The following is a 16,684-nucleotide window of genomic DNA, read 5'->3' as shown; positions in this document are numbered from 1 at the left end:
TTAATCTTCAAGACTAACAAGACTCCATATTTTTCTTCCTGTGAATCTTGACCCACAAATATGACTGTGTTCTCCCACATCTATGCAAGGTACTGTACCACTACCATTTTCTCAGATCGTGTCATGAATCTGATAGGACAGCCTTCCCCAACCTGATGCCCTCCAGATGTTTTGGATTATAGCTCCCTGCATTCCTGACCATTGGACATGCTACTGGGGCCAGTAGTAGTTATACTCCAAAACATCTCAAGGGCACCTGGTTGGGGAAGGCTAGAGTATGATGCCGTCTACGAAGTCATCATGCCAAATAAGCCAGTTAGCCTCTCAGGTTTTGTTTTGCCATAAATCCTATTGAAAATTAAGAAGAGGAAAACAAAAATAGTAAAAATTACTTACTTTATGGATTTCTGATTCATTTTCTACATACACACATCTATGCTAATTAATTACCACTAAGTATATTTCCTTATGAGATCCAACATGAAGTATTTCCTCAAATATATAATGGATTTTTAAAAAATCAAATTCATTTTATTCTGAACAAAACTTAAAACTAGAAGACACATTTTTAGAAAGAGTTAATGTATATCTTTTATTTCATCACTAACCTGATTTATTGGCTCATTGAAACTGGCAATAAGCCCTGCACGTAACGTAGATTTCTCTTCTTCTGAAAGAGCACTGTTTATCGGAGAATTAAAGCTGTCATTAGTAATGGACATGAGTGTATAATTTCTAATTTCTTAAAATTACACTCAGCAATACTGTAAGCTGGCTACTTTCCAGTAATGCTCAACTTTTTAAAACTACAGAGCAATAATTTAGGTAACTGATATTTTGTAAAATGGACAGATACAAAAAGACAGACCAACAATAGCGCCGTAGAAATTTTTGTTGTGTTTTATAGCCTTGTACATATTACCATCATTTCAGGAAATGACTGAAAATACAGACAACACATTTTGCCATTTTGAGAATGAGTGTGATGCAGTGGATAATGTTGGACTTGGACCAAGGAAACTAGAGCTTGAACTTCATGGTCAGTATCCAATGGGGAGCTTACACTCCCTTATATGAGCTCCACTGATCTGCCTCATTCCAGAAACGAGTGTTTCCAACAGCTCCTTGAAGCACTAAATCTCCATTCTACAAGCAGTGGCTGACATTTGCAGAAGGGAATCAGTGGGGGCATAAGCGTCCTGTTGGATACTGCCCCATGGATTCATAGATTCACAGAATCATAGGGTAGGAAGGGGCGTACAAAACCATCGAGTCCAACCCCCTGCTCAATGCAGGAAGCCTGATTCCCAGGCGGTCTCCCATCCAAGTACTGACCAGGGATGACCCTGCTTAGCTTCTGAGATCAGATGAGATCAGTCGCATCCAGCCCTTTGCTCTATTCAGTCACTGAACTTCATGGACTCAGTCATGAACCAAACTGGGTGAGTTTGGGCCAGTCACTTTCTCACAACCCTAACCTGCCCTCGCAGGGGTGTTGAAAGGATAAACTGGAATAACCTCATGTACACTAATAGGGTTCAATGGAGGAAGAGAAGGATACAAACATGATACAGTTTGCCTCTTTTACTTGGTTAGTAGTCAAGAATAATGCAAATACAAGAGCAAATGGCAAATCAATTTGGTTCAAAAATAAGGCTTCGTGGCTCAAGATTTTGAATTCAAGTGCAGGATGAAATTCTATCAAAGGTATGAGAGATGTCCAAACTCTTATGAGTTGGATCCAAAGATGTGACCTAGCACTGTTCTGCAAACACTTGTGCAAGAGCTTCCATAAGATTTCATACAGTGCTACAGGTACATTCTAGCTATTATGCTTTCTGTGCAAGCTGAAGAATATAGCTGGCCTTAGTTTCACATTTCACATGTAACACTCTAGTGCAGGGTAGACAACCTGGTGCCCTCCAGATGTTTTGGACTACAACTCCCATCAGCCCTAGCCAGCATACCTATTGGTCAGGATTGTGGGAGTAATAGTCCAAAACATCTGGAGGACACCAGGTTGCCTACCCCTGTTCTAGCATGTGAGTAGAACAGCATTTCCAGGCATGAAAGACGCCTTCAGATCCAACCATACGATACCATAAGAGGAATGAGTGCCTAGGGTTGGCTTGCTTTGCTCGTTAATGTCAGCAAATAGGAGAGAAGGAGAGATGGTTGAGAAGTTTAAATGTTAACAATAATCCATAACAGTATGGAAGCTCATAAAATGTTCATCTATTCAGGAGTAGGAGCCACAGGCCAACCTTTATTTACTTAACAACGTTAAGAAGTACCATGCTGGATCAGACTAAGGGTTCATCTAGTCCAGCATTCTGTTCACATAGTGGCCAACCAGCTGTCGACCAGGAACCCATGAACAGGACACGAGTGCAACAGCACCCTCCCACCCATGTTCCCCAGCAACTGGTGTACATAGGCTCACTGCTTCTGGTACTGGAGGTAGCACATAGCCATCAGGACTAGTAGCCATTGACAACCTTATCCTCCAGGAATTTGTCTAACCCCCTTTTAAAGCCAACAGAAGCAGATGAGATTAAGAAGAGGTGGAAAGAATACACAGAAGAACTATACAGAAAAGATCTTAATGTCCCTGATAGCCATGATAGTGCAGTCACTGAACTTGAGCCAGACATCCTAGAAAGTGAAGTCAAGTGGGCCTTAGGAAGCATTAGTAACAACAAAGCTAGCGGAGATGACAGTCTTCCAGCTGAGCTATTTAAAATCCTAAAAGATGATGCTGTTAAAGTGCTGCATTCAATATGCCAACAAATTTGGAACACTCAACAATGGCCACAAGACTGGAAAAGGTCAGTTTACATTCCAATTCCAAAGAAGGGCAATGCCAAAGAGTGTTCAAACTACCGCACAATTGCGCTCATTTCACATACCAGCAAGGTGATGCTCAAAATCCTACAAGCTAGGCTTCAGCAGTATGCGAACCGAGAACTACCGGAAGTGCAAGCTGGGTTTCGAAGAGGCAGAGGAACTAGAGATCAAATCGCCAACATTCGCTGCATCATGGAGAAAGCAAGAGAATTCCAGAAAAACGTCTATTTCTGCTTCATTGACTATGCTAAAGCCTTTGATTGTGTGGATCACAACAAACTGTGGCAAATTCTGAAAGTGATGGGAGTACCAGACCACCTTACCTGTCTCCTGAGAAACCTGTGCGAGGGTCAAGAAGCAACAGTAAGAACCAGACATGGAACAACCGAGTGGTTCAAAATTGGGAAAGGAGTATGACAAGGCTGCATACTGTCACCCTGCTTATTTAACTTATATGCAGAGTACATCATGAGAAATGCCGGGTTGGATGAATCACAGGTCGGAATTAAGATTGCCGGGAGAATTATCAACAACCTCCGATATGCAGACGATACCACCCTAATGGCAGAAAGCGAAGAGGATCTCAGGAGCCTCTTGTTGAGGGTGAAAGAGGAGAGTGCAAAAGCTGGTTTGAAACTCAACATTAAAAAAACGAAGATCATGGCATCTGGCCCCATCACTTCCTGGCATATAGAAGGGGAAGAAATGGAAGCAGTGACAGATTTTACTTTCTTGGGCTCCAAGATCACCGCAGACGGTGACTGTAGCCATGACATTAAAAGATGCTTGCTCCTTGGGAGGAAAGCTATGGCAAACCTAGACAGCATAGTAAGAAGCAGAGACATCACCTTGCCGACAAAGGTCCATCTAATCAAAGCTATGGTTTTCCCAGTAGTAATGTATGGCTGTGAGAGCTGGACTATAAGGAAGGCTGAGCACCGAAGAATTGATGCTTTTGAACTGTGGTGCTGGAGAAGACTCTTATGAGTCCCCTGGACTGCAAGGAGGTCCAATCAGTCAATCCTAAAGGAAATCAACCCTGAGTGCTCACTGGAAGGACAGATAATGAAGCTGAAGCTCCAATATTTTGGCCACCTAATGCGAAGAGAAAACTCTCTGGAAAAGACCCTGATGCTGGGAAAGACTGAAGGCAAAAGGAGAAGGGGACGGCAGAGGATGAGATGGCTAGATAGCATCACCGATGCAATGAATATGGACTTGAGCACGCTCCGAGAGAGAGCGCAGGACAGGAAGGCCTGGTGTGCTATGGTCCATGGGGTCACGAAGAGTCGGACACGACTGAACGACTGAACAACTTTTAAAGCCATCCAAATTTGGTCCTTTCTAGCACACGGGCCATGTCCAGCAAGGACAGCTAGCATGTCCACACTGCTGAACTCAGGTGCATTTTAAAATAAGATGGCCACGTGAAATGAGGAGTAGCTGTTATTAAGAAAGAAACTTCCCCTCTATGTGGCTCTGCCCTTATAGTTTTCTGGATGGCAGCCAAGAAACCCAAATTTTCAAAAAGTATCAAAGTAATTTATGAATTTAAGTACTACTGGCGGTCACCTTAAAATGTTAGTACTAAGAAAAGTCTCTGCGTCTTGCATACGTAATAAGTACATTTCTGGAAGTCTATGTGGACTTGTCTCTTGTTAGGCATTTGGAACATTTTGCCAACTGTGAAAATGCATAGCAGGATAAAAAAAAATGAGGACAGGATAAATTCACAGTTATATTCAGGTGTAATTTTCCTAAAGCTTTTTAAACATAAGTTTTTATGTGGATATTACAAATGAAAAAGGAAGAGCTTTTGGAAACTGTTCATGTGATGCAATACTGACATCTGCAGGATGGTAGAAGTGATATCTTTGTTCCTCACAGAATAGTTACACTATCAGAAAATGGTTTATAATTTAGGAATTTTCCTTCACGCATAGCATCTAAGCCCTCCTTGGGAATTAGTTGATGAGCTAGCATTCAAAAAACTGTTCTGAACAACAGTTTTATAAATTTTGGCCAAGGTAAATGGCTGCTACAAACAGAAGGAATTAATCATTTTGAACACAGGAGAGTATGTTTTTTCCCCTTTTCTTTTATGCAGTTACCAGTTGAATGGCGTGGTCCTTAGTTTCTGTATATATAACAACTACTAGTTTTGTGTAGGAATTCAAGTATGATGTTAATTTTGTCTTAGTAAGGACTATAATGATTGTTTATCTCTGTATTTTCTCCCACTGAAGAGGACCAGATTGGTCAAAACGTGTGTGGGATATTGGTGTTGTGATATATGTATGAACAACCCGTATATTGATGGACATTTGTGACTGCTAATTAATTTGTTTTATTGAGATATTGGTATTTATTTTAAAATTTTGTTATATTTTTAAACATACATTTTTCCAGTTTCTGTAGTTTGTAAGTGATTAAGGTTAGAACTGTTTGGTTGTTCCTTGTTATCGACATGAATATGATACACGTGATGTTGAACAGCAATGTGGTGACAGTCTCAACACCTTAAAGCAGGAGCAGGGAGGGAGTAGGGCCATCACCATGGTAACTGATTTTTCAAGTGGTCTCTGTGTACACCTTTCTACCTCCATACTGGTGAAAATCACAGCATATTTCATTGTAGTTTCCTGCAAGACACTTTTTCACCACCACAACTCAGGAAATCAGTATTTTCCTCAGAACTATAACTTTGCTGAAAAACAACAGTAAATCAGAGAGACAAGAAATTTATTCCTTACTGTGGTGCCACACGTCTCCAATAGCGGTCAATTCCATTTTTGAAGTACAGAACAGCTAACCACCTCACATTTACATCCAAGCTGTGATTTGTGACAATATTCTGTAAGAAAATATAGAGTTCAACACAACTCTACATATATTACATTTAAATATCATCTTAGCACTGGAAAACGGTACAACTGCTGCAAGAACATAGATTAAACTGAACTGTTTTAATGGAAAATAGTAAGGTTTTAACAAAAACGATATAGGATAGAATATAAATGTAGCCATAATCTTTGGCCTAATAAGACACAACCTGCTTGTACTTTTTATCTCTTGACACCTGATTGTATACACAGGGTTTAAGTGTTACTTTTTGCATACATTGGTATATTTCTTTCACTGTCTGTGGGGAACAAATGCCTGAGACCCTGATATAAGCTGGGGGGGGGGAACAGGGGAGGGTTACAGGGAGAAGCTCTCCCTCCATCTGTCATATAGGCCATTATTACCACAGTGCAAGTAAGTGGTAGAGAAAATCCCGACCATCCATACCTGCCCCATTTTTTACTTGTATTACAGAAGCACACTGCAAAAATCTTTATCCAAGCTGCTGCTGCTGCCGTGTTTAAACTGGAGGGGGGCTGTCATGCACACTCTAATTTGCACTGGATATTTAATGAGTAAAACCAGCACCCTCCAATCCTCTTCCTCATCCAACACTCCTTAGCAGAGCTCAACCTGGATTAGATGTGGAGAACAGGGAGGAGCCAACCTCCACCATCAACTGGCTATTTTTATGGCCACTCCCACCCATCTTTCTTGATGGGCACAAAAGGAAGCTCATACTAAAACTTCAATTACCTGCAAGTAACTCAGAATCTTTGCTATTTTAACATCTGAAAGATGTGTTCCAATTCCAGATTGTTTGGATAGATGGATCCAGGAGTTAAGGCCAAGCTTTATGTGCATTTTTATTGCACTTCAAATAAAAATTTAAGTTAAGATACAACACCATCTGTGCCAGCACAATGTCATGACAAGCAACACAAGATGATTCAACACAACTTTGTCAATGAAACAGAAGAAATTAGCAACGAAACCAACAGCCATAATCACCAGATATAACTGAGAGGTGTTCAAAGTTGCTGTATAGCATAAGCTTTAGCAGAGGGAACACTGTCACTCCTCTGCTTCAGAATCTAATATCCTTCACTGCAGACATCTTCACCTTCAATTAAAATTCATAAACAAAATTACCAGCACTTACGGCTGTCTGAGAGCTCAGCTTGCTGTATTAAAGCAAAACACTTGGCAATGCAGTTCAGTTCCTTTGCAAGCTTAATTATGTTGCAAAGTATTTGCTTTGACAGCTTTCCACTGACCCCAGAACTGCTGAGAAGCACAAGGGACTGTGAAGTATTTCAGATTTGCTTTAAAAAGTTTACAAATAAACATAACCTCATTAACAATGTAGCATTAAGTCAAGACATGCACAAGACAGGCCTTTTGCTTGCTCACAGAGTCTATTTCCTTCTCCCTTCACACAAGCCATAATTAAACCAGCAAGTATCTAATTAAAAATAGTCTCAAATTTCATCCAAACTAGGAAACTTGCTTTGGCGCAAGCCAGGATCTGCAACCAACTTCAAGCGATTGTTTAAAATCCTGGCGTGTTCTGAAGCTGGTAACTAACAATGGTTTCCCAGTTCAGACAAATTGGGAAATTATTCCTGAGGCTCTTCCAGAAGAGGCTTTTATTGTGCAATTGCCCTACCTCAAACAAGGAAGTCATCATCTTCCATTTGTAACTCTCATATGTTTTCCCACTGCTTTTTCTATCTTTTCTTAACACAAAAAATCCACAAAGAGGAAAAAATAGAATAGCTGCTGCTGCTGCACAATGCACAACTGATTAACAGCACTAGAAGCTATCTGTCTGGAAGCATCCTTGCAAAGCGACTTCGCATGTGAACAAAATGCTTGTGCATATCTCAGCTTAATAAGCTGAGATACGATTACCTGAATGCAGCCTATGACCTGGTTAGCACGTAACAGCTAACTATGGGTTGTTTAACCCAGTTAGCTATGGCCATGTGGTAGCCTGTAAGCATGCTACCTCTGCGCACCCTCCGCTTCTGCTTTCAATCAACAAACCAGGAACACCCCATTCCTGGATTATTAGCATGATGTCCGAACCCAGAACTCTGGTTTTTTTAGGGGTTAAACAACTCAGAGTTAACCAAACAACAAAATATGGTCATGATAACAACCCAGGACTGATAACAACCCAGCATTTGCTCGCCACTACTCGGCCCTAACTTTCCTGGGTTAAACAACCCAGGAATTGGCATGATGTGTGAACTGGGTCAGCTGGGTTGCACATCAGCAGTGCTGGGTAGTTTGCATCAAAGTTATTCCAGCATTTTTAATGCTGCTGAGTGATACCTCAGTGGAAAATGATAGCCTTTCAACTGCAAAACCAAAGGCATGCTTCTATATGGGAGAACATATTCTACATTATGTACTGACTGCTATTTCCATATACTCCCTTTTCTTCCCTTTATATCTATTTCAGTTCTCACAATGCTCAACAATTAGTAACTGAATAGGTTATTCAGTCATCCATTCCATCACCATGCCTACTGAAATTTGACAGACAGACAGCAAAATTTCTGGCATTATATGCCTTACACATATGCACTGTGTATAGTTCTAAATTTTGTCTTCTATATAACTTAATGCTTTATTGACATTCCATGACATCAGGCTAGGCACATCAATAAAACAGCTGCCCAAACGTATTTTCAATCTTTTAAAATGTGGTCCATGTCAAAATCTTATTAAACTAAACGAATTAACATAAATAGCCCTTGAGACTGTTCTTAATTGCAAAGGCTAGAAAAACATTTCAAATTCTTAGGCTCTAGGGTAAATAGAATTCAACTCTGTTAATTGGAATCGAGTAAATTCCACTTATTTGCTGCCAATTACTTAAGTAAAACAAGACAAGTTAACATTCTCCCATTGCTGCTAGTTTTATAAAAGCAGGGATTTTATTTAATCGATTTTCACATGAGCAAGTATTTGTACATACAGGAAAGACTTGTACTATGTGCTACTTATGCACATTTGAATCAGCACTATGTTTCAAGTGCATCAAGGCTAAACTCCTGAAGCCCAACATTTTGTTTCAGGCAGGCATGCTCCCTGCTGGGCTCTGGCAGGTGTGCTTTGAATTTCAAGGGTCATAAATAAAAACCTATTGGATTGTATCCAATGTTAATCCTACCTAGAGTAGACCCATTGAAATGAATAGGACTTAAGTTGGATTAACATTAGATACAACCCACTGTTTTCAAATTTATAATTAGTCAAGTAGGGCAGAATCTAATGTTGCATGAGTGGAAGTCCAGAGGTTTCTCTCCGCTATGGCCCCCTGCAAATCTGATGCAGAGGGTCCTCCAACCCTCTGCAGATTTTGAGGACACATGGATTTATTTTATTTATTTATTTTTATTGCATTTATATCCCACCTTTTTTCCTCTTGCAAGGAACCCAAGGCGGCTTACATTCTCCTCCTCCTCCTCTCCATTTTATCCTCACAACAACAACCCTGTGAGGTAGATTGGGCTGAGTCTGTGACTGGCCCAAAGTCACCCAGTGAGCTTCCATGGCCGAGTGGGGACTAGAACCTGGATCTCCCAGCTCCCAGTCCAACACTCTAGCCACTACACCATGCTGGATTGCTGCAGGGCCAAAGGGGGATCCCCCATGTTCCAGTTTTAGCATTGGGAAAATGTCACTGGATTCCACCCTTTCATAACCCTGTCAGTGAATGGCTTGAGATCTAAGCATCATATATAGCTATGGCGCTAGTGTCTATTAGGGCTGCAATCCAATGCACATTTACCTGGGAGTAAGTCCCTCTTGAACACATTGGACTTACTTCTGAGTAAGCATGCACAGGATTGCACTGTTGGTGATACTTTTATTCCTTAGTCTCAAGGCTTGTGTAAGTAAGTTCATGAAGGCTTGTGTAAGTAAGTTCAATATGGCACCATCAAAGGTGATGGTGCCATATTGAGTGGAAAGCAAGAGAGAAGTACCCACCCCCTTGCTCATCATGGTGGCAGCCTCAAACCTCACAAGAAACTTGGAAGTTTCTCCCCATTAACTCACTTCCCATCCATTTCACATACGGCAGGCATTCCGCTAGCAGTCGTGCTTGCAGTCAGCACCCACATCCTTAGAAACTGTCTTTAAAAATCCTGCATCTTAAAAGTCACCTGCATTTAAAGGCCTAGTCACATCCATATCCTTAATGATTCCAAGAAGCTGGAGCTGAAAGCTTGCCAAAGTGTCATTTATGTGTTTGTTTAGAAAGGATTCTTTTATTTGGGGGATGGTTGTGCTTTTAAAGAGAAAAGGCATTTAAGCAAATCAGTTAACAGACTCCACCATAATTATTTGTCCCAAAAAGAAAATGCAACCCAACAAGACATTTACATTTCTAAACCTGTTTCAAGAAATGAACCACAATAGAGCAACTATCCACTCAGCAGCACCCCATCTACTCTGGGAATGGTGATCTATTATCACCTCTAATCTTTGACAATACTAAGATATGCTAAAGCACAGCTGAAAGTGGATTAATTGCTACAATGGATAAAAAACATATTTTCAGCACCACTTTACAGCAGGGGTGGAGAACTTCCAGGGGCCACTTTCCATCTCCAGCCCCACGCACTCCTGCTGCTGCCATGCCACTCAAAGTTGGCAAAGCTGCAGCAAAAAACCTGGGAGTTTGCCACTGAAATCTGGCAGCAAACCACAATTTTTTTTGCCATTGCCACACCACCAAATCTAGGCGAGGGCTGCACCAGAGGATGGGGGCCACATGCTGCCTGTGCATCCCCCACCCCTGCTTTACAATATAAATACAGAGAGCAGAGCAATAAGTATCTTGCTTTTCATTTTAGAAAAGTTGGGGGATCAGAAAAAAGGAAGCAATCAAGACTGAGACAAACACTTCAGAAATAGATCTTCATTGCTGCAGCTTACCAACAAAACTGAATAGAAACCCGGTTGTGTCTCCCACTGTTTCAGTTGTTCCTCAGCTGGTTTCAGCACAGCAGTATCTTGACTGGTGGCTTGGGTCAAGACCTGAAGAACAATGCTACTGGCACTATTGAGATCCATGAAAATCTGTCAAAGATGTTTTAAGAGAAGTACATTGGCATAAAGATGCACACTGTTTAGCTATCCTACAAGATCCTATCATCTGTTACCTGGTAATTTAACCATTTACTGTATGCAAGACATTAAGAATGGTCAAGACCTTAAATATACAAATGTTTAAGGCTTTTTCTATGACAATCAATAGCAGCAAAATTCCTATCAATAAGATACTGATCATAATAAACTACTCACACATTATTGCCTTCATCTGACAAATACTGAAGATATAGGCTTGTTTTAGCGTTGAAACCTATGCAAGTAGAAGCAGCGACCTTCAGACCGACACCTATCATGCACTGGCCTCGTGCATGGCAAGTACGTGTGAAGAAACCTATTTAAACCTATTTAAATTATAGTAACGTCTGCTGAATTTAGCTTCAGTATCTGCTCAATCCAAGTTCCTGTCCCCAAGCTGGAAACCTTATGCATGCAGAGGTCCCCTTGAAACTGACACCTATCATGTACTGGCCAAGGGGCATGGCCAGCACATGTGATGAGGCAGTGATAGCTCCGTGTGCTCCTGTTAGCTACTTCACATGTCCAGTTCCCACAGAGCTTGAATAGGGACATAGTTATAGTTAGGTAGGAAATGCATTCAAATTACTTTGCTTCACCGACTACAGTACAAAGAGGCACACAATTAAGGTTTAGGCTGCAATCCTATACACCCTTGTTGTTGTTTATTTGTTCAGTCGCTTCCGACTCTTCGTGACTTCATGGACCAGCCCACGCCAGAGCTTCCTGTCGGCCGTCGCCACCCCCAGCTCCCCCAAGGTCAAGTCCGTCACCTCCAGAATATACAACCTTACCTGGGAGTAAATCCCATTTAGCTACATGGGACATACTTCTGAGTACAGGACTGTACTGTTAGATAGTCCCATTTTTAATCTATCACCTATGAGGTGGGCTCAGGTCTTCCACTAGCGGCCCTCTAGTTTCAGGCAGGAATTTTTCCTAGCCCTGCCTAGCGATGCCAGAGATTGAGCCTGGGACCTTTGACAAGCAAAGGATGTGCTCTACTACTGAGCCACAGTTCCTCTTCTGCAATGTGCATATGGTAAGAACACACATCAGGAAGCAAGGGTGAATTCCAGCTCCCAGCTGCATGTCATACACACTTGGGTGAAAATGAATGGAAGCACCTTAGATGTTACAGCACCGAAATGGACATGTTAAAGATTTAACATTTGTATTCTAACAAAAATGAGAAGAAACCTTGAGAAAAGGAGTAAATTGGTTTTATGTCACACAAAAAATGCAATGTTTGTGCAATTTTGTACAATAGGAATCAGCAGCTAGAGGCTCCTGGGCCAAAGTTGGCTAAGGAGGGTGATAACTGGCTACTCAACAGCCAGGTAGTGGCTTAAGGTGTGTAGAGAGAAAGCAGCATGTATAACCACTTGAGGGGTGGAGGTTAAGGCATCCATCAACTCCTCACTCTTCACTATTTTCTTAAAGTGGCCTTCCTTCAGGAAAACTAGTTACTGACCAGGACTTTACATGGCTTACAGAGAGAACGTGTTATAATGCTACAAGTTTCCTTCTTGGCAAGAAAAAAATTCTGAAACTAAAACACCTCCTGCATAGTCTGTGTCTTTATTTAAAACATTTATACCCCACACTTCAATACAATGTCCAATAATTAAAAGAACTTACAAATAGAAACACCTGACTGAAATCAACAAATCAAAGTTGTTTTATCTAGTAGCCCCCTTTAAAGCACAGTACATAGAGCAAAGCATGAATTAAAAATTGCAGTCTTGATGTTACTATAAATTGTACCCTTTACACAACCATAATATCAGATGTTTCTCCGATTTCAAATATTTTATGGAAACTAGTTCCTTTTATGTAGATAATTTCAATAATCACAATCTACCCACAAAATTTTATACATGTTTAAATAAAAACCAGGACTGCAGAGCTTTAGCATTAGACATTAGAAGACGGAATTTTCCAGGCATATTTGCATTCATTAAGCATCTGTTTCAGCGTGCAAAAGAGCAGTTCTGCTGAACAGAAAATTTTAATTACTTATTTTCCATAGAACATAGATTTGTTCTCAAACGTCTTCCCCTTTTAAGTGTGAATTATAATTACCTAGCTATCTGATTAAAACAAAACAGAAGTAACAGAACCTCAATGTTTTGTTAGCATATTTGCAAAAATACAACTTGGTTGGATTAAAAAGAGAGAACATTTTAGTGTAATTAAAAATAAAATTGGGAAGCAAACAAAACTGCCCTGCCAAGCTCACAACATATATAAAAGACACACATGGACAGATTGAAACTTCCTGGAAAAGTCAGGCAGGCTCTCTGCTACCTTCATATTGCAGGAAAATAAGATCAGCTTCTATAATAATCAGATAAAATCATCCACAAAGCATACAATTGGATTATTATAAGGTGTACATTTCATTGTCTCCTTTTGCTCTCTTGGCAACTTGATAGGATATAGACTGCACACATTTTATTCAATTAAATAATGCTTAGTTCAAGCATCCGAGTCAAGACTCAGGGCTCTCAAAATAAGAGCCAGGCTACACATTCAAAATACCAACATAACTGGCACTTTGGGTTGTCTTATACATGTATACATTAAAGCTGCAGTCCTATGCAGACTTTCCTGGGAGTAAACTCCACTGGACACAGTGGTACTTACTTCTGAGCTCAGATGCATAGGATTGCACTACACATCTCTCGTATTAGGGGAGGCACAAGCTCCTTTCCAACCATTCCATCCACTTTTATTGGTGTTGAATCAGGGGGCAGAATAAAGACCTGCCCTCCCATGACACCCATCTTTTCCTTTTCAGAAAACCACAGGTTGTTTTTAACAGGATAGGAAGGTTATTATTATACATCACTTATCAGTATTCCAACACAGTCTAAGGCAATCAAATATTTATTTAGTAATTTGATTTATATCCTGCTATATCCAGGGTGGATAGATTTAAATCACCAAGAGAAGATGGGTTTGCCTCTAATCGTTCTTCACAGATTTCTTAAACAACCGTGCAAAATTAAAACAAGTTAATTTACAACTCAATACAGCAATTTACAACATCAAAGAGGGTACATAGAGCGTCTCCTTTACACCCAGAAACCATGACAGTTTTTCTGTGGCAGACGTGCAGGGAAATATAGGAACTGGAAACTGAGTCTATACTATAATATCTTACTTTTCTCTTTTGACTTCACTCCACTGTTCCTTTCCACTCTGTCCCGGACCATCCAGTCCTGTATTGTCTATCTCCCCTAACTAATTCCTCTGCCTTGCTTGGCTGAGCTCTACTATCACATAACACAGAACAACAGTTCTATCCATCCTGTGTCTTTGCACATGTGACTTTAGTCAGAGGAACATAGGAAGCTCTCTTACATTGAGGCAAACCACTGGTACATATAGCCCAGTATTGACAACACTGACTGGCAGCAGCTCTACAAGGTTTCAGGGAGGACTCTTTCCTAGTCCTACCTGGAGATCCTGCAGATTCAACCTGGGACTTTCTGCACGCAATGCATGTGAGTCCAGAATTTTCAAAAAGCAAAAACTGATAGTTATGCTGGACAGAGCCATTTTTATAAGAGAAAAAAATGAAATGAATATCCATCTTTGATTGGTAGGTAACTCAACGTAAATGAGTGTGACAGAACCATTAATTCATTTTTATGATACTGTAAGTGTAGGTTTAGCATGTTTGTGAATAGATTTAATTATAACTATTTTTAAGTGCGAGAAAAAATATTTGATCAATTATTTTTTTAAAACATTAAAAACAGATTTAATTTTTAAAAGACCAACTTTAATTATTTTTTTAAAAATAATTGATTTTTATCTATCCTGGCTCCTTGTCATGGATTCCGAGTGGCTTACAGCAGTTTTTTTTCTCAATGTTAATAGCTCTGTCCCCTAAGGGCTCACCATCTAAGGCAATCAAATAGCTAGGGGGGTGGGGCAGACAAAATGGAAATGGCATAGTGAACATACATTTATTTCTTTATTTATTTAAACCAGAACATTGGGTACCATCTAACATTGTGCAAGCGGACATCTGCTGATGCAGCCAGACTTCCTCGCCCTCTTTTCCCCACCCCTCCAACCCCATGCTCCCTCCAAATCTGCTCCAGAGGGTCTCCAACAGGAGGGATATCCCTTCAGCCAGTGGTGCCCTTCCTGCTGGCTGATGGATACGGTTAGATACAGCCCACCCAGACCAAACCATAAATAACTAATCTAAAAAGCCATCCAAATTATCACACTTTCTACATACTGCCAGTTGCAAAATGTAACATTCTGTCACTTTCAAAATTAAATAAAAACTTGCATACCTCTTAAGGTCTTTCAATAAAGCTTTATTCTCGAAATGCAATCTACAGAACCTTCCAGAGACATTCAAGAAGCAGAGCAAAACCTCAAGAAGGGTTGTGTGTGTGCATTGGAAAAAAAGAGGGTAAGGGGAGACATGATAGATGTGTACAAAATTATGCATGGTGTGGAGAATGTGGATAGGGAGACATTTTTCTCCCACTCTCAAAATACAAGAACCCGGGGTCATCCCATGAAGCTCATTGGTGAGAGAGTCAGGATAAAAAGATGTACTTCTTCACACCGCGCATAGTTAAACTATGGAATTCGCTACCACAGGATGTAGTGATGGCCACCAATTTGGATGACTTTAAAATGGGGTTAGATAAATTCCTGGAGGAAAAGGCGATCAACTAGTCTTGATGGCTATGTGCAACCTCCAATACCAGAGGCAGTGAGCCTATGTACGCCAGTTGCTGGGGAATATGGGCGGGAGGGTGCTGTTGCACTTGTGTCCTGCTTGGGGTTCCTGGTCAACAGCTGGTTGGCCACTGTGTGAATAGAATGCTGGACTAGATGGACCCTTGGTCTGATCCAGCATGGCTCTTCTTATGATCTTATGTGCGTGTGCATGACCTACACCTTGTAAGTCACCAGTACATACCTACATACACATCAGTTAAGAGGTGGTGGTGTTTAGGTTGGATCTAGACTAACCATTATCAGATTCCTGCTCACAGGACATTTCCACAAGAGGAAGCCGAGAGGCAATTTTCGATAATTCCTCCTTCTCCCTGCAACCCTTCATGCCCCCACTCCAGAGGATTGGGAGGACCCTCCAGAACAACATGGGAGGTGACATACAGGGCTGCAGTGGAATCAGTGAAAAGTGCCTTTCCCCCTTGTAGTGAGTTTGTTGATGAGCAATAAGGTGGACTTCACAGCATTCCTATTTAGAGGCCTATATAGAGACCTATAGAGACCTGGGTAGTTTTGCCTAGCCAGAAGCTTTATAGTTAATTAAGAAGCCCTTTCACACAGGCTAGCAAATTACAGCTTTCATCTTGAAGCTGTTTTGCTCAGCTAGATGATGTCAGCTCCTAGAAAACAAGATAGGTTTCGCTTCCCACAGGAAGGAGAGCCCCCGCTCTCTGGGATCGGCAGAGGTAGCCTGGCAGCTCCTGACCTTAGAGGGAGAAGAAACCTATAAAATCCTTCTTAGAGCAAGATCAAAGGACAAAGCCTGTGGGTTGGAATAGTGCTGCCAGCCTGGATAACTTTTGCTGGTCCTGGGGGCCCAGATAAGACACTTCGGCTGTGACAGCATCATTGGCTGATGAGAGGTGTGAGTTTTCTGTGCATATTTATTGTACATCTATTTTCTATCAATAAACTGTCATCCTTTTGCACAGGTGGCTTTGTTTCATCTTGGTAATCCAAAATAATCAAATTTGACTGGGACCTGGCAGAATCAGGAGCCCAGGTCAATACACCCCCTTCTTCTGGCAGGAGCCTCCGCTGGATCGGAGTCCTTCCATGAATGGAAGAA

The 16,684-nt window shown here is 41.0% G+C and overlaps 1 protein-coding gene across 7 annotated transcripts in view; it reads right to left on the bottom strand.

Annotated features, from left to right (window-relative positions):
• The window catches only part of IPO11 (importin 11), a 149,337-nt gene that overhangs the window by 127,725 nt on the left and 4,928 nt on the right, over nucleotides 1–16,684 (bottom strand). For all 7 annotated transcript variants that reach the window (XM_084833303.1, XM_084833304.1, XM_084833305.1 and 4 more), the window contains exons 2-4: nucleotides 10,648–10,791; nucleotides 5,601–5,701; nucleotides 609–681 (exon numbers count right to left, since the gene is read on the bottom strand). In XM_084833303.1, the coding sequence (XP_084689429.1) occupies nucleotides 609–681; nucleotides 5,601–5,701; nucleotides 10,648–10,785 (312 nt within the window). In that variant the 5' untranslated portion in view covers nucleotides 10,786–10,791. The remainder of the gene's footprint in view (nucleotides 1–608; nucleotides 682–5,600; nucleotides 5,702–10,647; nucleotides 10,792–16,684) is intronic.

Source organism: Heloderma suspectum, chromosome 2 (assembly GCF_057233095.1).
Source record: "Heloderma suspectum isolate Gila_16-S chromosome 2, 16-S_ref, whole genome shotgun sequence".
NCBI lineage: Eukaryota > Metazoa > Chordata > Lepidosauria > Squamata > Helodermatidae > Heloderma > Heloderma suspectum.
The sequence above is the reverse complement of the archived record's forward strand: the minus strand, read 5'-3'. Positions and strand labels throughout refer to the sequence as shown.